This window comes from Hyperolius riggenbachi, chromosome 8 (genome assembly GCF_040937935.1).
Source record: "Hyperolius riggenbachi isolate aHypRig1 chromosome 8, aHypRig1.pri, whole genome shotgun sequence".
NCBI classification, from domain to species: domain Eukaryota; kingdom Metazoa; phylum Chordata; class Amphibia; order Anura; family Hyperoliidae; genus Hyperolius; species Hyperolius riggenbachi.
Genome location: NC_090653.1, coordinates 256,670,810 through 256,691,974, shown reverse-complemented (window position 1 = coordinate 256,691,974; position 21,165 = coordinate 256,670,810). Strand labels below are relative to the sequence as shown.

The 21,165-nt window shown below is 46.3% G+C and overlaps 1 protein-coding gene across 1 annotated transcript in view; it reads right to left on the bottom strand.

Moving 5' to 3' along the window:
• ARAF (A-Raf proto-oncogene, serine/threonine kinase) overlaps positions 1 to 21,165 on the bottom strand; it is a 120,340-nt gene that overhangs the window by 12,444 nt on the left and 86,731 nt on the right. The window contains exons 9-13 of the mRNA XM_068248677.1: positions 15,133 to 15,160; positions 14,541 to 14,659; positions 14,229 to 14,431; positions 9,832 to 10,008; positions 367 to 413 (exon numbers count right to left, since the gene is read on the bottom strand). Of these exons, the coding sequence (XP_068104778.1) occupies positions 367 to 413; positions 9,832 to 10,008; positions 14,229 to 14,431; positions 14,541 to 14,659; positions 15,133 to 15,160 (574 nt within the window). The remainder of the gene's footprint in view (positions 1 to 366; positions 414 to 9,831; positions 10,009 to 14,228; positions 14,432 to 14,540; positions 14,660 to 15,132; positions 15,161 to 21,165) is intronic.

Genomic DNA, 21,165 nt, shown 5'->3' with positions numbered 1-21,165 from the left:
AGTTCCGGCTACTTTATTGTAGCCGGAACTGATACATTCCGGATCCGCAACTTGTGCCGCCTTGTGGCCACCGCAGAGACCCATACGGTCTCTTTGCGGCCCCCGGACCCGGACACTTGTGGACTCGAACCGCAAGTGTGAACTGGGCCTTAGATTGTGAGCTCTGAGGACAGTCAGGGACATGACTATGTACTCTGTAATGTGTTGCAAAATATGTAGATACATAATAACAATCAGGCTCAAAGTACTCCTTGCCTTCTAAGATGTACTCTGTCTCCCCCTTGTGTCTCCACTAAAAACTACAACTGCCTGTAACCCACACCTGTCAGTGTTCAGGCAGCCACTGTTATTCTGGAATCAGGATACTGTTAGACTTCAGGTCTCGATGGATGATATTCTTAGCATGAAGATAGCTGGAAAGAAAATATAAACTCCATGAGTAAGAAGTGCAAGAACAAAATACAGAGTCCATAAGGCAACAAAGACAAGGACAGCTTAAGGACCGCATGAGGAGTTATACAGGCTAAGTTTCCTGCAGGCTCACCTATAGAGAAGGTCATTAAGATGGTAAGTATCCCATCTGCCATGCAATTTACTGCAAATTGTATGGAGCCTAGATATGAACCAAATCCGAGACTCCGCAAGCAGCGCATTGTACTGGTCCAACCCTAATCCTCATACGGATCGCTGAACTCAGAACTACCTCTCTGCTCTAAAAGATAAGCAACAGCAAAATACCCTTTAAATATCGGGCACTCCTTTTTTTCAGTAGCAAGTGTTAGTATTAAAAGTTTTTAAAAGTACATTTTTTTTCTCTAGTGTGCTTGCAACAGGCAGGTAATTAGCTAGGGGGAGGGATTAGCTGTAACAGGAGGTATATGGTCAGCTTCAGGACTCAGTAATTAGCTAGGGGGAGGGATTAGCTGTAACAGGAGGTATATAGTCAGCTTCAGGACTCAGTACTGAGCTTGCTCAGTCTGTGACTTGCTCGCTATGTGGCTTCGACACAAGTGGCATAGGCGTTAAAAACAGGCGTTAGAACACAGGCACAGAGAGAGAAGTGAGAGGAAGCAGGTAAGGACTATATAAAAAAAAAAAATCACCCAATATTGCGTTTTTTTGCATTGGTTAGAATGTGCTAACGCGTTGTGGTGTAGTCTAAGTTTTGAGGACTCCACCCCAACTTTACTCACTCCCCCTCCTCCACCCCAACTTCACTCACTCCCCCTCCTCCACCCCAACTTCACTCACTCCCCCTCCTCCCCTCCCCCTCCTTCACCCCAACTTTACTCACTCCCCCTCCTCCACCCCAACTTCACTCACTCCCCCTCATCCACCCCTCCCCCTCTTCCACCCCAGCTGCACTCAATCCCGAACTTCACTCACTCTCCCGTTTCAACTTTTACCGCCACAGTTTACTTTAAATAAAATTTCCCCACACAATAGTCATCATGTTGGACTATGCTGTACAGTGTACATCCTGCAGCATGTATGCATGCCTTGATCAGCGGATTGAGGGTGTTTACTGTTGCCCTGGGTGCGTGCTTGTTTCTCAGTTAGAGGCGGAAGTCGCAGAGCTAAATAAGCATCTCGCAACACTGAGACGCATACACAACATGGAGAAGAGCTTGGATCTCACGATCCAGACACTGGATGGAACCGGTGAAGATGAGGTGGGTGGAGTACAGCCGGACCAAGAAGCAGAGGTAGCCGCTAGTTGGGTCACAGTTAGAAGGGGTAGGGGAAAAAGTGGCAGGGAGGCTAGTCCCGAGTTGTCCCTCACTAATAAGTATGCTTGTTTGCGTAATATTGGGGAGGATGATTCAGGAGTAGCAATGCTGCAGCAGGATGTGCTCCTTAGCAACCAAGGGGCAGACTGCTGTAACGAGAAAGGGAATAGGAGTGCAGCTAAGGCTAGACAGGTACTGGTGGTAGGGGATTCAATTATTAGGCGCACAGATAGGGTAATCTGTCGAAGAAACCGTGAATGCCGTACAGTCTGTTGCCTTCCGGGTGCTCGGGTTCGGCATGTAGCGGAAATAATTGACAGATTATTGGGTGGAGCTGTGGAAGACCCAGCTGTCATGGTACACATTGGCACCAATGACAAAGTTAGTGGGAGATGGAAGGTCCTCAAAAATCTTTTTTAGGTACTTGGAGATAAACTTAAAGAGACTCTGAAGCGAGAATAAATCTCGCTTCAAAACTCATAGTTAGCAGGGGCATGTGTGCCCCTGCTAAACCGCTGCTATCCCGCGGCTTAATGGGGGTCCCTTCACCCCCAAACCCACCCCCGCATACCTTGGTCGCAAACTTGGTCGTGATTTATTTCTTCCTGGAGGCAGGGCTAACGGCTGCAGCCCTGCCTCCAGTCACGTCTATCAGCGGCGCATCGCCGCCTCTCCCCCGCCCCTCTCAGTGAAGGAAGACTGAGAGGGGCGGGGGAGAGGCGGAGATACACGCTGACAGACGCGCGTGGGGCAGGGCTGCGGCAGTTAGCCCTGCCTCTATGCGGAAGAGGGGATGCGCTGCACGGAGGGGGATTTGGGGGTGAAGGGACCCCCGTTTAGCGGCGCGATAGCGGCGGTTTAGCAGGGGTACACATGCCCCTGCTATCTATGAGGTCTGAAGCGAGATTTATTCTCGCTTCAGACTCTCTTTAAAGCAAGGACCTCCAAGGTGGTGTTCTCTGAAATACTGCCAGTGCCACGTGCTACATCTGAGAGACAGAGGGAGCTTAGGGAGTTAAATAAGTGGCTGAGAAATTGGTGTAGGAAGGAAGGGTTTGGGTTCCTGGAGAACTGGGCAGACTTTGGCGTCGGCTACAGGTTCTACAGCAGGGATGGGCTGCACCTTAATGGGGAGGGTGCAGCTGCATTGGGGGAGAAGATGGCCAAACGGTTGGAGGAGATTTTAAACTAGGATCTGGGGGGAGGCGGGAGGATAAAGTCTCAATATGTAGACAAGATAAGGTAAAAAGACAGTGGGAGCCTAACATTATGGGGGGTGGAGAGGGGGGTGGGGACAGTGTAAAGATTAAGGAGGTTGGTAAAACTTCAAGTAGCCCATTTCATGTAAACAAAATTGGTAAATGTGGTGGTAAAAATATAAAGTGCATGGTAACCAATGCTCGGAGCCTTGCAAATAAAATAGACGAACTAGAGTTCATTCTGAATGACAAAGGCTATGACATTGTGGGAATAACCGAGACATGGATGGATGAAAGCCATGACTGGATAGCTAATTTAAAAGGATACAACGTGTTTAGGAGGGATAGAACAGGGAAAAAAGGTGGAGGGGTTTGTCTCTTTGTTAAGAATTCTCTTACAGCTGTCCTCAACGATGAGATGGAGGAAGATTGCGAAGATGTGGAGTCCGTTTGGGTAAATATTCATGGTGGAAATAAAAGTTGCCAATTGCTTATTGGGGTATGCTACAGACCACCTCATATTAATGAATCTGCAGAACTGCGATTACTACAGCAGATTGAAAAAGCTGCAAGTAAAAATGAGGTCATAATTATGGGCGACTTCAACTTTCCAGACATTGACTGGAGTATTGAGGCTACCCATTCTGGTAAAAGCAGGAGATTTCTGGCAGCACTACAGGACAATTACTTGACTCAAATGGTAACAGAACCAACTTAGGGGAATGCATTACTGGATCTGATCATTTCTAATAAACCAGATAATGTATCAAATGTGCAGGTTCAAGAACACTTGGGAAATAGTGATCACATCATGATAACGTTTGATCTGGTGACTGATAGGCCACGGGCAGCGGGACCACTAAAACTATAAATTTTAGAAAAGCAAAGTTCAATCAAATTAGGCAGGCACTAAGTTTGGTGAAATGGGATAATGTACTACAAGGGGAGGACACTGAAGGGAAATTGCAAGCTTTTAAACTTATTCTCAATCAATATTGTAGTATGTATATCCCATATGGAAACAAAATGTCTAGGAATAAAAAAAGGCCTCTATGGATGAATAGAAAGGTTAGGGATAAAATGAAGAGGAAAAGTAATGCCTATAAGGTCCTAAAACAGGAGGGGACCGAGGCTGCACTAAGCAATTATAAGGAGTGCAATAAAAATTGTAAAAAAGAAATTAGGCTGGCAAAGATCGAAGCTGAAAATCAAATCGCTAGGGATATCAAATCTAACCCAAAAAAAGTTTTACAAGTACATCAACTCTAAAAAAAGAAAGGTTGACTGTATAGGATTCCTAAAGGATGAGGGGGGGAACTCAATGGTGGAGGACCAAGGTAAGGCAGAGTTATTAAATGCTTTCTTTGCTTCTGTCTTCACAAAGGAAACCGCACTGTTGCAAATTACAGAGGCAGAAGAGTCTCAATCTTCTAACTGTAATATTAACCATTTAATGGCAAGCATACGTATTAAAACGTCATGCTTTAGCCTATTAACGGCAACATGACGTTTTAATACGTCGCGCGTTTCCGCCGCCGCTCCGCACGTGTCCGCGCCACTACCGCCGCCATTACTGTCGGGTTTCCATGCTATGTGATTGGGGAAGAGGACCGAGTGGTCCTCTACCCAATCGCAGTGCCTGGAGCGAATGGACGTGACCGCGAACGGCGGCTACGTCCATTCAAAAAAACAGGAAATTGTTTTAGGTTTAACCTCTTGACGACCAGCTAACGCCGATTGGCGTAAACTGGTCGTCTGCGGGTTACCATGGAAACGGCCACTCGATCGAGCGGCCTTTCTATGTCAGTTCACGGACGGTGTCTCCGTGAACAGCCGGAGAGCCGCAGATCGCGGCTCGCCGGCAAAATGCAAACACGCAGGGAAGAAATTCCCGCTGTTTACATCATACGGCGCTGCTGCGCCGTAGGGCAGATCGGCGATCCCCGGCCTCTGATTGGCCGGGGATCGCCGGCATCTGATAGGCGGAAGCCTATCCTTCAATGCGCAGGACGGAACTTCGTCCTGCGCATTACGGAGAGAGGGAGGGAGGGAGGTAAGGAGGCAGAGGGCGGAAATGGCTGGACATCCCCCTGGTGGGGAAAAAAGGGGGGGGGGGGGGGGGGGGAGTCTGATCGCCCTGCCATAATACTGATCTGTGCTGCGGGCTGGAGAGCCCACGCAGCACAGTTCATGGAAAATCACCCCTGGTCGGCAAGTGGTTAATAAAGTGTAAAAAAAAAAAAAAAAAAAAAAAGTGATCACTTCCTATTAGAGAATGTTTACTATCGCCATCTTGTGTCCAAAAAGTATATTACACATACATGCACATACATAATATGAACATACAGTGGAGGAAATAATTATTTGACCCCTCACTAATTTTGTAAGTTTGTCCAATGACAAAGAAATGAAAAGTCTCAGAACAGTATCATTTCAATGGTAGGTTTATTTTAACAGTGGCAGATAGCACATCAAAAGGAAAATCGAAAAAAATAGCCTTAAATAAAAGATAGCAACTGATTTGCATTTCATTGCAACTGGCAGAGTCCCAGTGGATTGGCGTACAGCCCACGTTTTCCCATTATTTAAGAAGGGCCAAAAATCAGATCCAGGAAATTATAGACCTGTAAGCTTAACATCAGTTGTATGCAAACTATTTGAGGGGTTACTAAGAGATACTATCTATGACTTCATAGTAGAAAATAATCTTATTTCTCAGCATCAACATGGGTTTACTAAAGACAGGTCCTGTTTGACTAACATGCTCAGCTTTTATGGAGGTCGTGAATGCTAATATGGATATTGGGAATGCTGTAGATGTGATATACGTGGACTTTGCAAAGGCCTTCGACACTGTTACCCACAGAAGTCTGGTGCAAAAGCTGAGGATGCAAGGACTGGCGAAGAGTCTGTGTGCATGGATAGGGAACTGGCTAATGGACAGAAAACAAAGAGTTGTGGTCAATGGATCGTACTCAAAATGGGAGACTGTTAGCAGTGGGGTCCCACAGGGGTCTGTACTGGGTCCAGTGCTCTTCAATTTATTTATTAATGACCTAGTAGATGCAGTAGTGAGCAATGTTGCTATTTTTGCAGATGATACAAAATTGTGCAGAATCATCAACTCTCAGGAAGATAGTGTCATATTGCAACAGGATCTGGATAGGATGGCTATATGGGCACATACATGGCAGATGAAATTCAATGTTGACAAATGTAAAGTCATGCATTTTGGTCGTACCAATGGTCTAGCACCATACAAAATAAATGGGATACAGTTGGGGACATCAAATTTGGAGAAGGACTTAGGAGTACTCATCGACAACAAGTTAAATAATCGTACTCAATGCCAAGCCGCTGCAAATAAAGCTAACAAAATTTTGGGATGCATTAAAAGGGAAATAAAAACTCGAGTGGCTAGCATAATATTGCCCCTGTTTAACTCTCTAGTAAGGCCACATCTGGAATATGGAATTCAGTTCTGGGCACCACATTACAAAAAAAGATATTGCAGTTTTAGAGCAGGAGCAGAGACGAGCAACAAAATTGATACGTGGGATGGAAGGTCTCGCTTACCAAGAAAGGTTAGATAAACTGGGTTTATTTAGTCTAGAGAAAAGACGCCTTAGAGGGGATCTAATTAAAGAGTAAGGGGGTCGGGCAGACATCGGCACCTGGTCCTGGGGGGGAGAGGGGGGGTCGGGCAGACATGGGCATGCTGTGCATGCTCTGCAGTATCTGATATGCGGCTTTGCGTCCTCCTTAGGAGCTTGGGGAAAAGGCTACACAGTAAAAAAAAATTAGATTGCTTTTTAACTTCTGCATTGCCTTTTTGGCTCCCTTACAAAGTAATTAAAACATTGCAATAGAGATTTAAATTTGATTTTGGGGCTAACAGTTACTCTTTAACATGTATAAATACATCAGAGGGCAATATAATAGCTTGGCGGATGAGCTTTTTGTCCCTAGGCCTTCTCAAAGGACTAGAGGACATGATCTGCGCATGGAGGAAAAACGTTTTAGCCATTTATTTAGGAAAGGGTTCTTTACAGTAGAGTGATTAAAATGTGGAATGCATTGCCACAGGAAGTCGTTATGGCAAACTCTATACCTGCATTTAAAGGGGGCTTAGATGCTTTCCTTGGGTTGAATGACATCCATGGCTACAATTACTAGGTAAGGCCTAATGATGTTGATCCAGGGATTTTATCTGATTGCCATCTGGAGTCGGGAAGGAATTTTTCCCTTTTGGGGCTAATTGGACTATGCCTTGTAAGGGTTTTTTCGCCTTCCTCTGGATCAACAGGGATATGTGAGGGAGCAGGCTGGAGTTGTACTTGTACTGGTTGAACTCGATGGACATATGTCTTTTTTCAACCGAAATAACTATGTAACTATGTAACTAAACATGCCAAATAGTATTTACATTGTTTAGCCATTGCTACTGAAAAAAAAGAGTGCCCGATATTGAAAATAAATCCCCCGTGCAAAATCATCCCCTCCCCCCCCCCCTCCGAACTCACTCTAAGTGCTAGCATCCAGCGCGACTCCACTTAGCATGTGACGCTTGGTTTAGTGGAGCGCACACGCAGCGCGGAGGAGACGGAGGTGTCAGCGTGTTTCTGAGCCTGTAACTATGCGCCAGCCAGAAGCGAACAGGGAAGGACATACAGCGCGCACACAGGGCAAAGGTCAGCAAAGTCGCCGGGACACCAGCATATATACTACAAGAACGGCGGCAGACGCAGGGGGCCAAGAGGAGAAGCCATTATGTAGTTTTTACCCCCTAGCCACTGCATCTACCATTTTTAAAGTGGATCCGAGATGAAAAACTAACTATGACAAGTGACTTGTCTATATATCTTATCTAAAGTTTAGATAGTTTACACAGCAAATCTAGCTGCAAACCGCTTCAACAGTTTCACGTTTATTTATTCCTGTGATACGACAGCAGCCATGTTTTGTTTGTCACATTTCACACAGGCAAGCTGCAACTGCATCTCCAGCCCTCAGCTCAATCCCCTCTCCTGCTCCCCTCTGCCTCTGAAATCTCTGGCTAGTAACCTCCTCCTCCTCCTGCCCAGACTGAGCTCCCATAAGCCCTTGCTACATGGAGTGCCAAGGCACTTTGAGCTATGGACGAGGCTTGTTTAGTTTATAGGGAATTAAAATATTAAAAAAATAATAATAATACGTATTTGGCTTGAGGAATGCCCTATAAACTATATGTAAGGAACACAATTATGCAATGAGTCTCGGATCCACTTTAAAGGCACTGGTATCCTTTAACCTTTTAGCAGCCCCGCCCACGTTATCTCGTGAGAGAACGAAAGGCAGAGCATCCGCTGCCACCTAAACTCGTTGTGCTGCCTAATGCAGCAGGTAGCTGTCATATTTACCTGTTCCGGGCGGCTGGCTCAGGTTCTACTCTCCTCTACCCATAGAGCTGCAATGCCTACATCCTCTTCAGAGTTCCGATCACATGACATGACGTGATCGTAACCCAGAGGGTGGTGTCAGCGGTGCAGCGCCGCCCAGTGGTGGAAGGGGTGTATAGGAAGAGTCTCTCCATCACACCCCTTCCACCACTGAGCGCGCTGCAATGCTGACACCATCCCCTGGGTTACGATCAAATGTCATGTCATGTCATGTGATCGGAACTCAGAAGAGGATGTCGGGAGTGCAGCACCGCTGATGGAGGAGAGGAGAAGACAAACCAGCCACCCGGAACAGGAAAATATGACAGCTACCTGCATAGCCTGCCAGGTTGGGGAAGGCACACTTTCCCAGCGGCAGAAAATAACATGTGGCCCTCCAGCACACTTATAGTTTTACTATATGTGGCTGCTAAATGGTTAATAAAGTTTACATTAAAAGAAAAAAAAAGAGAGGGTCCTAGCCAGCAGAGGTGGGGGTCGAGAAGGTCACGGGAAGCCTCTGTGGTAAGTATGTAACTTTCTGTTTTTTGAAAGTCACATATTTGCTTTAAAGTGAAACTTAAATGAAAATAAAATGATGAGATAAACAACTGTATCTATCCTCCTACTTCTAAATAAAAAAAATAAAAAAAAAAAGACTTTTAGGCATCCCACAGTTTTATGTTACATTTAAAAACTTAAAAGTAGATTTATTGCTTTGCCTTCGCTCAATGACAAAATCTTTCCTGTGTCTCAGAGTGCTAAAATATGTGAACTATTGACCCTTTTTTAATCTATTCCCTGCCATCAGAAGCCCTGTTCCCTGTCTCTTAAGCTTTCCTTTAAGCCACTGGCCCAGAATGAGACTGCATGCTTGTTGCAGGTATGCGACACAAAAACAAACTAAAACTAAAGCTCAGCATGACAACCAGGCAACTGGCATTGTTCATAAGCGAATGAAGATGGCAGCCCATTTTCCTTCCACCTCTTAGATTACAAGCATCTCAAGCGGCTCTCAGCATAGGTGTTTGGGTGAAGTTAGCAGGTCCCTGATTTCAATGTTTGGCTGAAGTACACAGCTATCACAAGGATCTCTTGATTTCCATAAAAAATAAACTTGAAACAAAGCAGTGATACAGAATGTGCTGCAAGTTTCCCATCAGCAGCTTCAATAGAGTTATCTCATTTGAGATAACTGCCCTGCTTTTGACCTCAGTCGGCAGAATTTGTGCTGTAAATTCTTGGAATGCTTTGATAGCTCTCTCTCTGATAGCAGAAAATATAGAAACTGAAAGAAGAAGTGCTCTGTTTTTGCCTCACATTGCCACCTAGTGACAAGTGGCCATAAATACACACTACAGCAGTACTAATTCAAAGCAGAGAAATGTAATAAGAAATTTAAAAAAAAATGTGCTAAAACAAATTAGCCTGGAGCACTTGCAAGGCTCCAAAGAAATTGGCTGCTAAAGGGTAAACTGCACTTACTCCATGCCCTGCGCCGTCTGCCTGGCGATGTCGATGAGCTGGAAGATGTCGAAGCGAGTCTCGATGACGTGGAGATGCCGGTACAGGCTGCTTCCCTCGCACCACTGGGTGATTATGGCAAAGGTGGGCTTAGTCATGAAGCCCATGAACAGCAGAATGTTGACATGACGGGTCTTTCTGCACAAGACACAAAATGCAGGAACGTCAGCATGAGACAGGAACAGGAAGGAGAATTTACAGAAAACAGGGAATGTCAGCAAGAGACAGGAACAGGAAGCACCACTTACAGAAATCAGTGAACGTCAGCATGAGACAGGAACAGGAAACATTTACAGAAATCGGGGAACGTCAGCATGAGACAGGAACAGGAAGCACCACATACAGAGATCAGGGAATGTCAGCATGACACAGGAACAGAAAGCATCACTTACAGAAATCGGGGAACGTCAGCATGAGACAGGAACAGGAAGCATCACTTAAAAAAATCTGACATAACCTGATCGTTACCTGGGTAACTATTCCACACTCAACAAAGGATGACAGTTGTAATGGTCAATAAGATGCAAAATTTACACCTATTTTATCAGGCTTGGCAATACACCAATTAAAAGGAAACCAAGATGAGAGACATATGAAGGCTGACATATTTATCTGCTTTTAAACAATGCACATTGCTTGGCTGTCCTGCTGATCCTCTGCCGCTATAATTTTAGCTATAGACCTTGAACAAGCATGCAGATCAGGTGCTCTGACTGAATTAGCCACATGCTTGTTCCTGGTGTGTGATCCAGACAATACTGCAGCCAAAGAGATGAGCAGGACAGCCAGGCAATTGGTATTGTTTAAGGGCCGGTTTCCACTGGCTGGCGTGTGTCTTGCAGGACGCATGCTGGCACTTGTAAGTGATGCAAGCACGCATCCATATCGCTTAGGGATTTGGGTGTGTGCTGCAGAAATCTGCAGTATGCCATTCAGAATCGCACAGTAATGCAATTCGGACAGCAAACCATTGAAAGTATAGGCGTTTCTTGGTCTCCAGGGAAACGCTGTGGACTTGGCACAGATTTGGAAACAGGCCCTAAAAGGATAATAAATAATTATGGCAGCCTCCATAGGTCTTTCACTTCGGGTTCCTTTAAATACACCAACTGCCACGTGAGCTTGTTCTAAAATCCAAGCGGCATAAATGTTCACAATATTTGCATCCACTCTGAATAATTAACAGCTCACTGACTTTATGCAGAAATTGACACTTTACAATCAGCAAGAAAAGTGGATGATGGGAAGAATGATTAAAGGACAACTGTAAGAGAGGGATATGGAGGCTGCCAGGTTTATTTCCAGTTACCTGGCAGCCCTGCTGATCTATTTGGCTGTAGTAGTGTCTGAATCACACCAGAGACAAGTATGCAGCTAATCCTGTCAGACCTGACAATAATGTCAGAAACACGTAATCTGCTGCATGCTTGTTCAAGGTCTATGGTTAAAAGTATTAAGAGGCAGAGGATCAGCAGAACTGCCAAGCAACTGGTATTGTTTAACCTCCCTGGCAGTAACCCCGAGCTATGCTTGGGCTAGCCGCCGAGAGCTCAATTCAGAGCAATGGAGTGCAGCGGGCGTTTTTACTCACCTCCCGGGGGATCCAGACGCAGGCAGTCATTCTACATCCTTTCCGCAGAGGCTCTGAATCACTCTGTTGAGATTGTCGTCAGTGATCTCCCTACAGAGTTACAGCGCCACCTGGAGGACAGAGGGAAAATTGCAGCGCTGGAGCCCAGGGACGTGAGTGAGAGCTGGGGCTGCTGCAGAGACTCTGGCGGCATAATTTTTACTTGGTTTAAGGGTCTGAAACGTTCAGAAAAGACCCTAAAATCCAGAAATAATCATACTGCTAGGGAGGTTAAAAAGAAAAAAATATGGAAGCCTCCATATCCCTTTCACTTCAGATGTCATTTAGGTAGGCAGAGAGTCACGTGACCTGTCGGGAGCCGGCGTGCATAGACACTGGAAAACCTCTAGGAGCTATAGGAAGGCTATAAGATGGTGCTGGAGGCTTGGAGAGTATTTTATGGCCTGCAAACCTCCCAAATAAACCACAAAACACAATCCCGAGTTCTGGATAGCGGGGACTTTGCTGTATATTAGTGCTACGCTCTTCTCTGGCATAAACCCGGTTTGATCTGGATGTATTAGAGTGAGTATAACTTGATTGAGACGTTGAGCCAATATTTTAGCCAGAATTTTTTACATCCACCGGGAGGAGCGAGATGGGCCGAAATGAGTCACGAGTAATCAGGCCCTCATCAGGTTTTAGGAGGAGGAGGATTAAAGCATGCCTCAGAGGGGGTAACTCATCCTTTGCAAAGGAACATTCAAAAGTTTGAAGCAATAGAGTGGATTGTAAATCTGTAATTTTTTTGTATAGTTCAATTGGGAGGCCATCAAGGCCTGGAGATTCCCCATTAGGAAAACTTTGGGTGGCGACATTCACTTCATCTAAGGTAATGGGTGCGTCAAGGAGGACTCTGTGGTCAGGTGATACATAGAGAAGTGTAAATTTGGAAAGATCTATGTCAGAGTCTGTGTGGGATGCAGAGGACTGGGAGGTTCGGAATCAGGTGTAGAAGTTTTGATTTATCTGAAATGTGCATTCTGATCCATCACTGTGGAAATCACTGAGAGACTCGTGCCCACTTTGGCCAAATTTGCCAAAAACTTTCATTTTTTTTTCATCTTGCTCGTAGAAGGTCTGCTTGGCAAAAACTATTTTGGCTTTGGTCTTCTCCTCAAGGAGAGCGGATCTGTTGTTCCAGTATCTCCATTTGGGTCTGCATATCTTCTTATACAGTTATTAATTACTTTAATACAAGACCCTCTAGTGTGCTTTCAGGCTATCCCATACTTATCCTCAGTATCTCTAACGGTAACGGCAGTGACAACCAAAATGAGTTTCGTTTTCAGGCAATAAATGGTAAAAGATCACCCCATTTAAGAAGGATCGGAGAGTGGTTAGAAACCAGTCTAGGGATGACCGTCATGGAGGTTATTTGAAGGAGATAACCACTGAGGGGGTTTTCTCTCTATGAACCAGAGCAATTTTCATCATTTAGTGCTACTCCCTTTCATTCACCAATACCCTTATTACTACTTATCACAACAAAATGATTTATATCTTTTTTTTGTCACTAATTAGAGGTTCTTTGCATGGTACATTTTGCTAAGAATTTTGTGTGTATTGTGTCTATAATAATGTGTGTATGCTCTATTTTCACTTTTATTGTTTGTTTTATTTAAAACGACAACTTTTCTACAAAACTTTTAACCCATTAGTAGCTACAAGTAATCTCGCTTGAGATAAGCGCATTGCTTTTGACCTCAGTCGGCAGAACTCTTTATGCTGTAAATTCTTGGATGCTTTGCTCTCTCTCTGTCATTGTCTCACACTGCCCTCTAGTGACAAGTGGCCATAAATACACATTACAGCAGTACTATTTAGAAGTTAGGAAATCAAACAAAAAAGAAATATAAAACATTTGCTAAAATAAATTGACCTGGAGCACTTGCAGCCTCTAAATAAATGGGTTGCTAAAGTGTTAAAGCAACCGTAAAGAGAGAGGGGGAAAAAAAAGCATACTCACCTACGGAGAGGGAAGGCTCTGGATTCCTACAGCCTTCCTGGCCATCTCTTCGTAATCTCGGTCCACTGCTGCCCCCTGGTGAAATTAATTTGATCTGCAGATCGAATATGTCTGGCTTTCCTCGAGCAGCCATCAACAGTACTCGCATCCCGGAACGCTTCAAAAGAGGAGTGGATCCATACTGCACACGTGTGAGTCTGCACTCGGTTATGCACAGTACGGATTTGCCCGTCTTCAGAAGCATTCCAAGGAGTACTGAAAGTGCCAGCTTTGAATGGGGGAAAGTAGAGGAACAAGGACATGGAGAGAGCACCGGGAAGGCTCTATGGGATCCAGAGCCCTTTTCTTAGGAAAGTATAGCAGAGTAACCAAGCAGCTCAGGGTGACCCAAACTACTAGGAATGTATAAGGGGATAAAAGGAACCAAAAAGCCCTCCTACTAAAAAAGCAAAGCTTGGTGTAATTGCCTTCTTAAAACAGAAGGAAAGTATCTAAGCCTTTTTTTTCAGGACGGTTCAGAGTTGCTTTAATGCGTAAAGAAATGTAACGTACACTTCATAAAAAACATTTTTTAAAAAAAATCTGTGCCTGCGCTGGGGTGTTACCAGAATCGGGTACGGAGAGACACAAATCCACAGCAGTGCTAGCTTGGTAAACTTCGCATGGTAATGCACCGCTGGGAAGACCTGGGGTAGCCTCTAGGAGAGCATACATGGTTTACCAGGGAACATGTGATATCATTTGCCTTCACTCGCTCACCTGAGGACCTGCATCTCATTCTTGAAAGCCTGGATCTGCTCCGCCGTTGGACTGGTCACTTTGAGGATCTTGACCGCCACATCGCCGTGCCACTTGCCTCGGTACACTGTACCAAAAGAGCCGGTTCCTATGCGTTTCAGTATTATCACCTCGTTGGAGTTCACCTCCCAGTAGTAGCTGGAGTCCCGGTAACCCAACTGTTTCTACAAAAGCGGGACAAAAATTGGTGTTACAATACTGCCGAGGGTCAATCGCTCTCTGCTGACCCATCATTATTCCAAGAAACAGGGCTCCACAAGCCTCATCACTTACCACCTTCTTCTTCTCATCAGAGGCGGAGGTCTTCCTTTCTCTGGGAGCCTCCACGGGGGACTTTGCTGGAGGAGACTTACTCCCAAGAGCAGCTGCAGTCTTAGGAAGTCCATCCCGAGCTACAACACAGGAGATAAGGCTATATAACCAAAACACGTACATCTAATCAAGCTCAGAGCAGCAAACATGAAAACAGAATCGGACGGTAGTAAGTGCTGAACACACAGGAAGCATAGAAAAAAAAGCAGATCTTAAGTGATTGAGGTCACCCATGTGGTCCAAGACTCAGTAAATACAGCCCACGAAGTGCAAGGTTGAGAACAGTAAACTAAGTCTATACATAACGGCACACAGGGAAGAGGAAGGACAGACGGCACAGAGGAAGAGGAAGGACAGACGGCACAGAGGAAGAGGAAGGACAGACGGCACAGAGGAAGAGGAAGGACAGACGGCACAGAGGAAGAGGAAGGACAGACGGCACAAAGGAAATGGCAGTACAGGACTTGTTCGTTCTGCTCTGCATCGCAAATAGCAAAAAGATCCCCACAGGGAAAATTAGTTCAAATTCAATGTTTTTTCCTAATCTACTTACAAGTGGCAGCAGCGTTCCTCAAGGCCTCCTGAGCAGCCACAGGAAACAGGAGACAAAACAGGACATTAAAATGTAACACGTTGTGCTATAAATGTATCATTTCATACTGTCATTACCCCTCTATACAGACAAAATATCTGCATCTCTGCAGGATTAACAAGAAAACTGGTCCGCTATTAGGGCTACATACAGCACACAGTGCCCATAGTGTCTTCTTCCAGAGCACCTGTCATTACAAGGTTATGGAAGCTGCCATTTGTATAGTCCAGCTCCAAGGAAGGAACAGGAAAAAAAAAATTAGTTTTGGATACTTTATTAAGGGATCAGGGCTTCTCAGAATTTTAGCGCTGTCTTGAACCTCCGTGAGATTTCTGCTACTTCCTGTCCAAAAAGGAAGTGGGGAGATTCTTTCAAGAGCGGCAGACACAAATGAACCACTTGAAAAAGTTGCAATCACTAGATGAGCTCTGTAGCTCACTGTGTTATTCAACTAGCTTTTTCAGGTGAAATCTAGAGATGGTTAATGAGATGTTAACCACTCTGAGATGATGAAAATTTTATGCAGTATCCATTGTATTTAAACTGGCCCCTTTCCAAGCTGCATATATTTGCATACATTTTGCATCAGCTCAGGATTCTTTTCTCCCTGACAGCCAATGGAGTGGACCATACAGCCACCATCAGGCCACAGTATTCAATACAATGAGGTATGGGCTTGATTGTAATTAGGATTGGTCTTATTTGTATCCACGTGGAAATATAAGCACATTATTGCACATGTACAACTATATCACAGCAACAGAACGATGCAGCAAGTGTAAAAGTGCTCATATCCCTCGATACTGCAGAGCGGATCGACCTTCTGATCCAATCATTTTATTGAACTAAAAGAACTGGTGCCGCAACCCCCGGCTGGCTATGATACTTTCTAATCCACTCACCTAGCGCAAGTACTGTATATATTCAAGTACCGTATATGTCTAGAAATGTATGTCTGATTCACTTCATAAAAGTATAGGGGTCGACTTATACACGAGTCATGGGCAGCACCGAGCACACTGAGTAATGTGTGTACTAATAGTGACATTCCCATTTGCAGCAATGTATCCTGTGGTAAGTGATACTTTGAGGAAAAGAAATGCCAAGAAAACACAGGTCTGAAAGTCCTGGCCACAAAGATTAACAAGGAAAGGGGCAGGGGGGAAATACTGGGCTGCAGGAAGGAGAGTGAATAATTGCAGCACTTGGGGGCCTGGAGGAGGTATTGACTGCACTTAAGGGACAGAAGGGGTTAATGGCTGCAATACTCTATGCAGTTCACCCATTAACCTTGCTGGGTAGACTTATACTTGAGTCAATAAAAAAAATCCAGCTTAAGAGGGTTGAATATTGGCGTCGACTTATACACGAGGTCGACTTGTATTCGAGGGTATACAGATCATTTACCCCTCTCTGTCTGAGCATTTATTTTGGGGTAGGAATTCGAAGGTCTTTATTCACGTACATATTATGGTGCCCCCGGGGTGCTGTGTACAGGGTGAGCTGAATGGCGGCCCTCCCTTCTGCCGTTCAAATCCCCGGCGGCACCAAATACTATTACCCCTCCAAGTCATCACAACTCGGAGGGAGAAGTAATTTGGGGTCCAGCGACCATGGAATCCCCGAATTAATCTTGTGCGGGGTGCACAGCTTAGCATTGCTGCTATGACGGCTCCAAACTTCGGAGCTCGGAGCCAAAATGACCCGATCTGCTTCATCCAACCAATCAGGAAAAGGGGCGGTCACTCAGATGCTGATGATTCAAGCAACTGCTGCATTCGATTTTCGTTCCAGGTCCATGCGCCATAAATTTAGCATAAAATTTGCATATCATCGGACTGATCAGCGTCTCATCCCTAATACGCACGATCTGGTTAAGATGGCAGCTTCCATAACACTTTTCTCACTGGTGCACTTTAACATCCTCCTCTGACAATAAACATAACTGATAACATTGCCTACATTTACTATAAAGTATCTACAAGGACTGGCCATTCCGCATAGCTGATGGAAAACAGGTTTAAAGGACACCTTAAGTTGAGGTGTATGAAGGCTGCCATATTTATTTCCTTTTAAACAATACCAGTTGTCTGGCTGCTGATCTTCTTTGGCATCAGTAGTTTCTGAATCACACACCTGAAACAAGCATGTGATAAGTGCAGTCAGAGCACCTGATTTGCATACTTTTTTAGGGTCTATGGTTAAAAGTATAAAGGTGCCTATAGATTACAAGACTTGACGGCCAATCGACCATCCATAATGTTTTATGTTCTTCTAGTGTCCACCATACTGCTGCATTCTGGCTCCATTTGACTACCGGCATCTAGCGTGTGAGTGACATCACATACGTGTGAGTGACATCACATACATTTGTGTGACATCACATACATGCCACACGTGCTATAACGTCGGCAACCACATGGGGGCGCCAATGCAGAAGTACAAGGACAGCAGCAGGTAAAGTATAACTGCACGGAGCAGCGAGGCAAGGAAGGGGGGGGGGGGGTGAAGTTGGGGGTGTACATGTACATTAAAGAGACTCTGTAACATCAAAAAGATCCCCTGGGGGGTACTCACCTCGGGTGGGGGAAGCCTCCGGATCCTAATGAGGCTTCCCACGCCGTCCTCTGTCCCACGGGGGCTCGCTGCAGCCCTCCGAAACAGCCGGCGACAGACCCAACTGTCAGTTCAATATTTACCTTTGCTGGCTCCAGCGGGGGCGCTGTGGCTGCTCTCGGCTCCGAACTACACGGAAATACCCGATCTCAGTCGGGTCCGCTCTACTGCGCAGGCCCCGGAAACTTGCGCCTGCGCAGTAGAGCAGACCCGACAGCGATCGGGTATTTCCGCCTACTTCGGAGCCGACAGCCGTCAGAGCGCCTGCGCAGGAGCCAGGAAGGTAAATATTGACGTCATCTTTCTCGGAGGGCTGCAGCGAGACCCCCGAGGGACGGAGGACGGCGTGGGAAGCCTCATTAGGATCCGGAGGCTTCCCCCACCCGAGGTGAGTACCCCCCAGGGGATCTTTTGACGTTACAGATCCTCTTTAAAGGGTACAACAGCCGGGTCAGCGAGGCGGCACACAAAGCCGATACCTGCAAGATTACATGCTGAAATCGATCAGGATTTGGCCTTCAGTTTACGGCAGCCAATACAACTCTCAGATTCCATCAGAAAGAGATCTGGCTCTTGATCAATCGGCCTACAAAATTGGTAGATGATCAGCAGGAAGCCAGGCAATGAGCATTATTTAAAAGAAAATAAATATGGCAGCCTCCATATAACTTTCAGTTCAGTTTTCTTTTAACAAAAGTAATCCTACTCCCATCTCCCTCAAGCAATAAGGCCACAACAATGGAAAGAAGAACGAATGGCTGCTCCATACTATCCACGTTTTCCAAAGCAGCAGATCACTATCTATTCTCTGCAAATACAGAGGCTCCTCCCATATATGTAATTTCTGAGGATATGCATGAGGCATGAGGAGGAGACAGACAATGAGAGTCTGAAGATGGAGGCATACAGGGCTGCTTACAGTGTCTTCAGCAATAGTGTGTCACGAAAGCAACTACACTTCACAGCAGAAGGTGCTCAGCTACCAAAACAGCTCTAAACATCAGTGCTTCTCTTGCTAATGCGTCATCCAAATTCTTACAACACGTAACAGCCCACCCATCTTGTGTTGCCTCACACAGACCACCCATTACCCACCTTGCTGGTGCCACACTATACACAGACCAGCCTTCTACCCTCCCCCCCCCCCCCCTGCTAGTACCACAACATACACAGCCTACCCTGCTAGTGCCACACCATACACAGCCTACCCTGCTAGTGTCACGCCATACACAGCCTACCCTGCTAGTGTCACACCATACACAGCCTACCCTGCTAGTGTCACACCATACACAGCCTACCCTGCTAGTGTCACACCATACACAGCCTACCCTGCTAGTGTCACACCATACACAGCCTACTCTGCTAGTGTCACACCATACACAGCCTATTCTGCTAGTGTCACACCATACACAGCCTACTCTGCTAGTGTCACACCATACACAGCCTATTCTGCTAGTGTCACACCATACACAGCCTACTCTGCTAGTGTCACACCATACACAGCCTACTCTGCTAGTGTCACACCATACACAGCCTACTCTGCTAGTGCCAAACCATACACAGCCTACTCTGCTAGTGTCACACCATACACAGCCTACCCTGCTAGTGCCAAACCATACACAGCCTACTCTGCCAGTGTCACGCCAAACACAGCCTACCCTGCTAGTGTCACGCCATACACAGCCTACTCTGCTAGTGTCACACCATACACAGCCTACTCTGCTAGTGTCACACCATACACAGCCTACCCTGCTAGTGCCACACCTCACACAGCCTACCCTGCTAGTGTCACACCATACACAGCCTACTCTGCTAGTGTCACAACATACACAGCCTACCCTGCTAGTGCCAAACCATACACAGCCTACTCTGCCAGTGTCACGCCAAACACAGCCTACCCTGCTAGTGTCACACCATACACAGCCTACTCTGCTAGTGTCACACCATACACAGCCTACTCTGCTAGTGTCACACCAAACACAATCTACTCTTCTAGTGTCACACCAAACACAGCCTACCCTGCTAGTGTCACACCACACACAGCCTATCCTGCTAGTGTCACAGCAAACACAGCCTACCCTGCTAGTGTCACAGCAAACACAGCCTACCCTGCTAGTGTCACAGCAAACACAGCCTACCCTGCTAGTGCCACAGCAAACACAGCCTACCCTGCTAGTGCCACACCATACACAACCTACCCTGCTAGTGCCACACCATACACAGCCTACCCTGCTAGTGCCACACCACACACAGCCTACCCTGCTAGTGCCACACCACACACAGCCTACCCTGCTAGTGTCACACCACACACAGCCTACCCTGCTGGTGTCATACCACACACAGCCTACCCTGCTAGTGTCACACCACACACAGCCTACCCTGGTAGTGTCACACCACACACAGCCTACCCTGCTAGTGTCACACCAAACACAAACTACTCAGCTAGTGTCACACCAAACACAGCCTACTCAGCTAGTGTCACACCATACACAGCCTACCCTGCTAGTGCCACACCACACACAGCCTACTCTGCTAGTGTCACACCAAACACAGCCTACTCTGCTAGTGTCACACCAAACACAGCCTACCCTGCTAGTGTCACACCAAACACAGCCTACCCTGCTAGTGTCACACCACACACAGCCTACCCTGCTAGTGTCACACCACACACAGCCTACCCTGCTAGTGTCACACCACACACAGCCTACCCTGCTAGTGTCACACCAAACACAGCCTACCCTGCTAGTGTCACACCACACACAGCCTACCCTGCTAGTGTCACACCAAACACAGCCTACCCTGCTAGTGTCACACCACACACAGCCCACCCTGCTAGTGTCACACCAAACACAGCCTACCCTGCTAGTGTCACACCAAACACAAACTACTCAGCTAGTGTCACACCACACACAGCCTACCCTGCTAGTTCCACACCACACACAGCCTACTCTGCTAGTGTCACACCAAACACAGCCTACCCTGCTAGTGTCACAGCAAACACAGCCTACCCTGCTAGTGTCACAGCAAACACAGCCTACCCTGCTAGTGTCACAGCAAACACAGCCTATCCTGCTAGTGTCACAGCAAACACAGCCTACCCTGCTAGTGTCACAGCAAACACAGCCTACCCTGCTAGTGTCACACCACACACAAACTACTCTGCTAGTGTCACACCAAACACAGCCTACCCTGCTAGTGTCACACCACACACAAACTACTCTGCTAGTGTCACACCAAACACAGCCTACCCTGCTAGTGTCACACCACACACACAGCCTACTCTGCTAGTGTCATACCAAACACAGCCCACCCTGCTGGTGTCACACCAAACACAATCTAATCTGCTAGTGTCACACCAAACACAGCCTACCCTGCTAG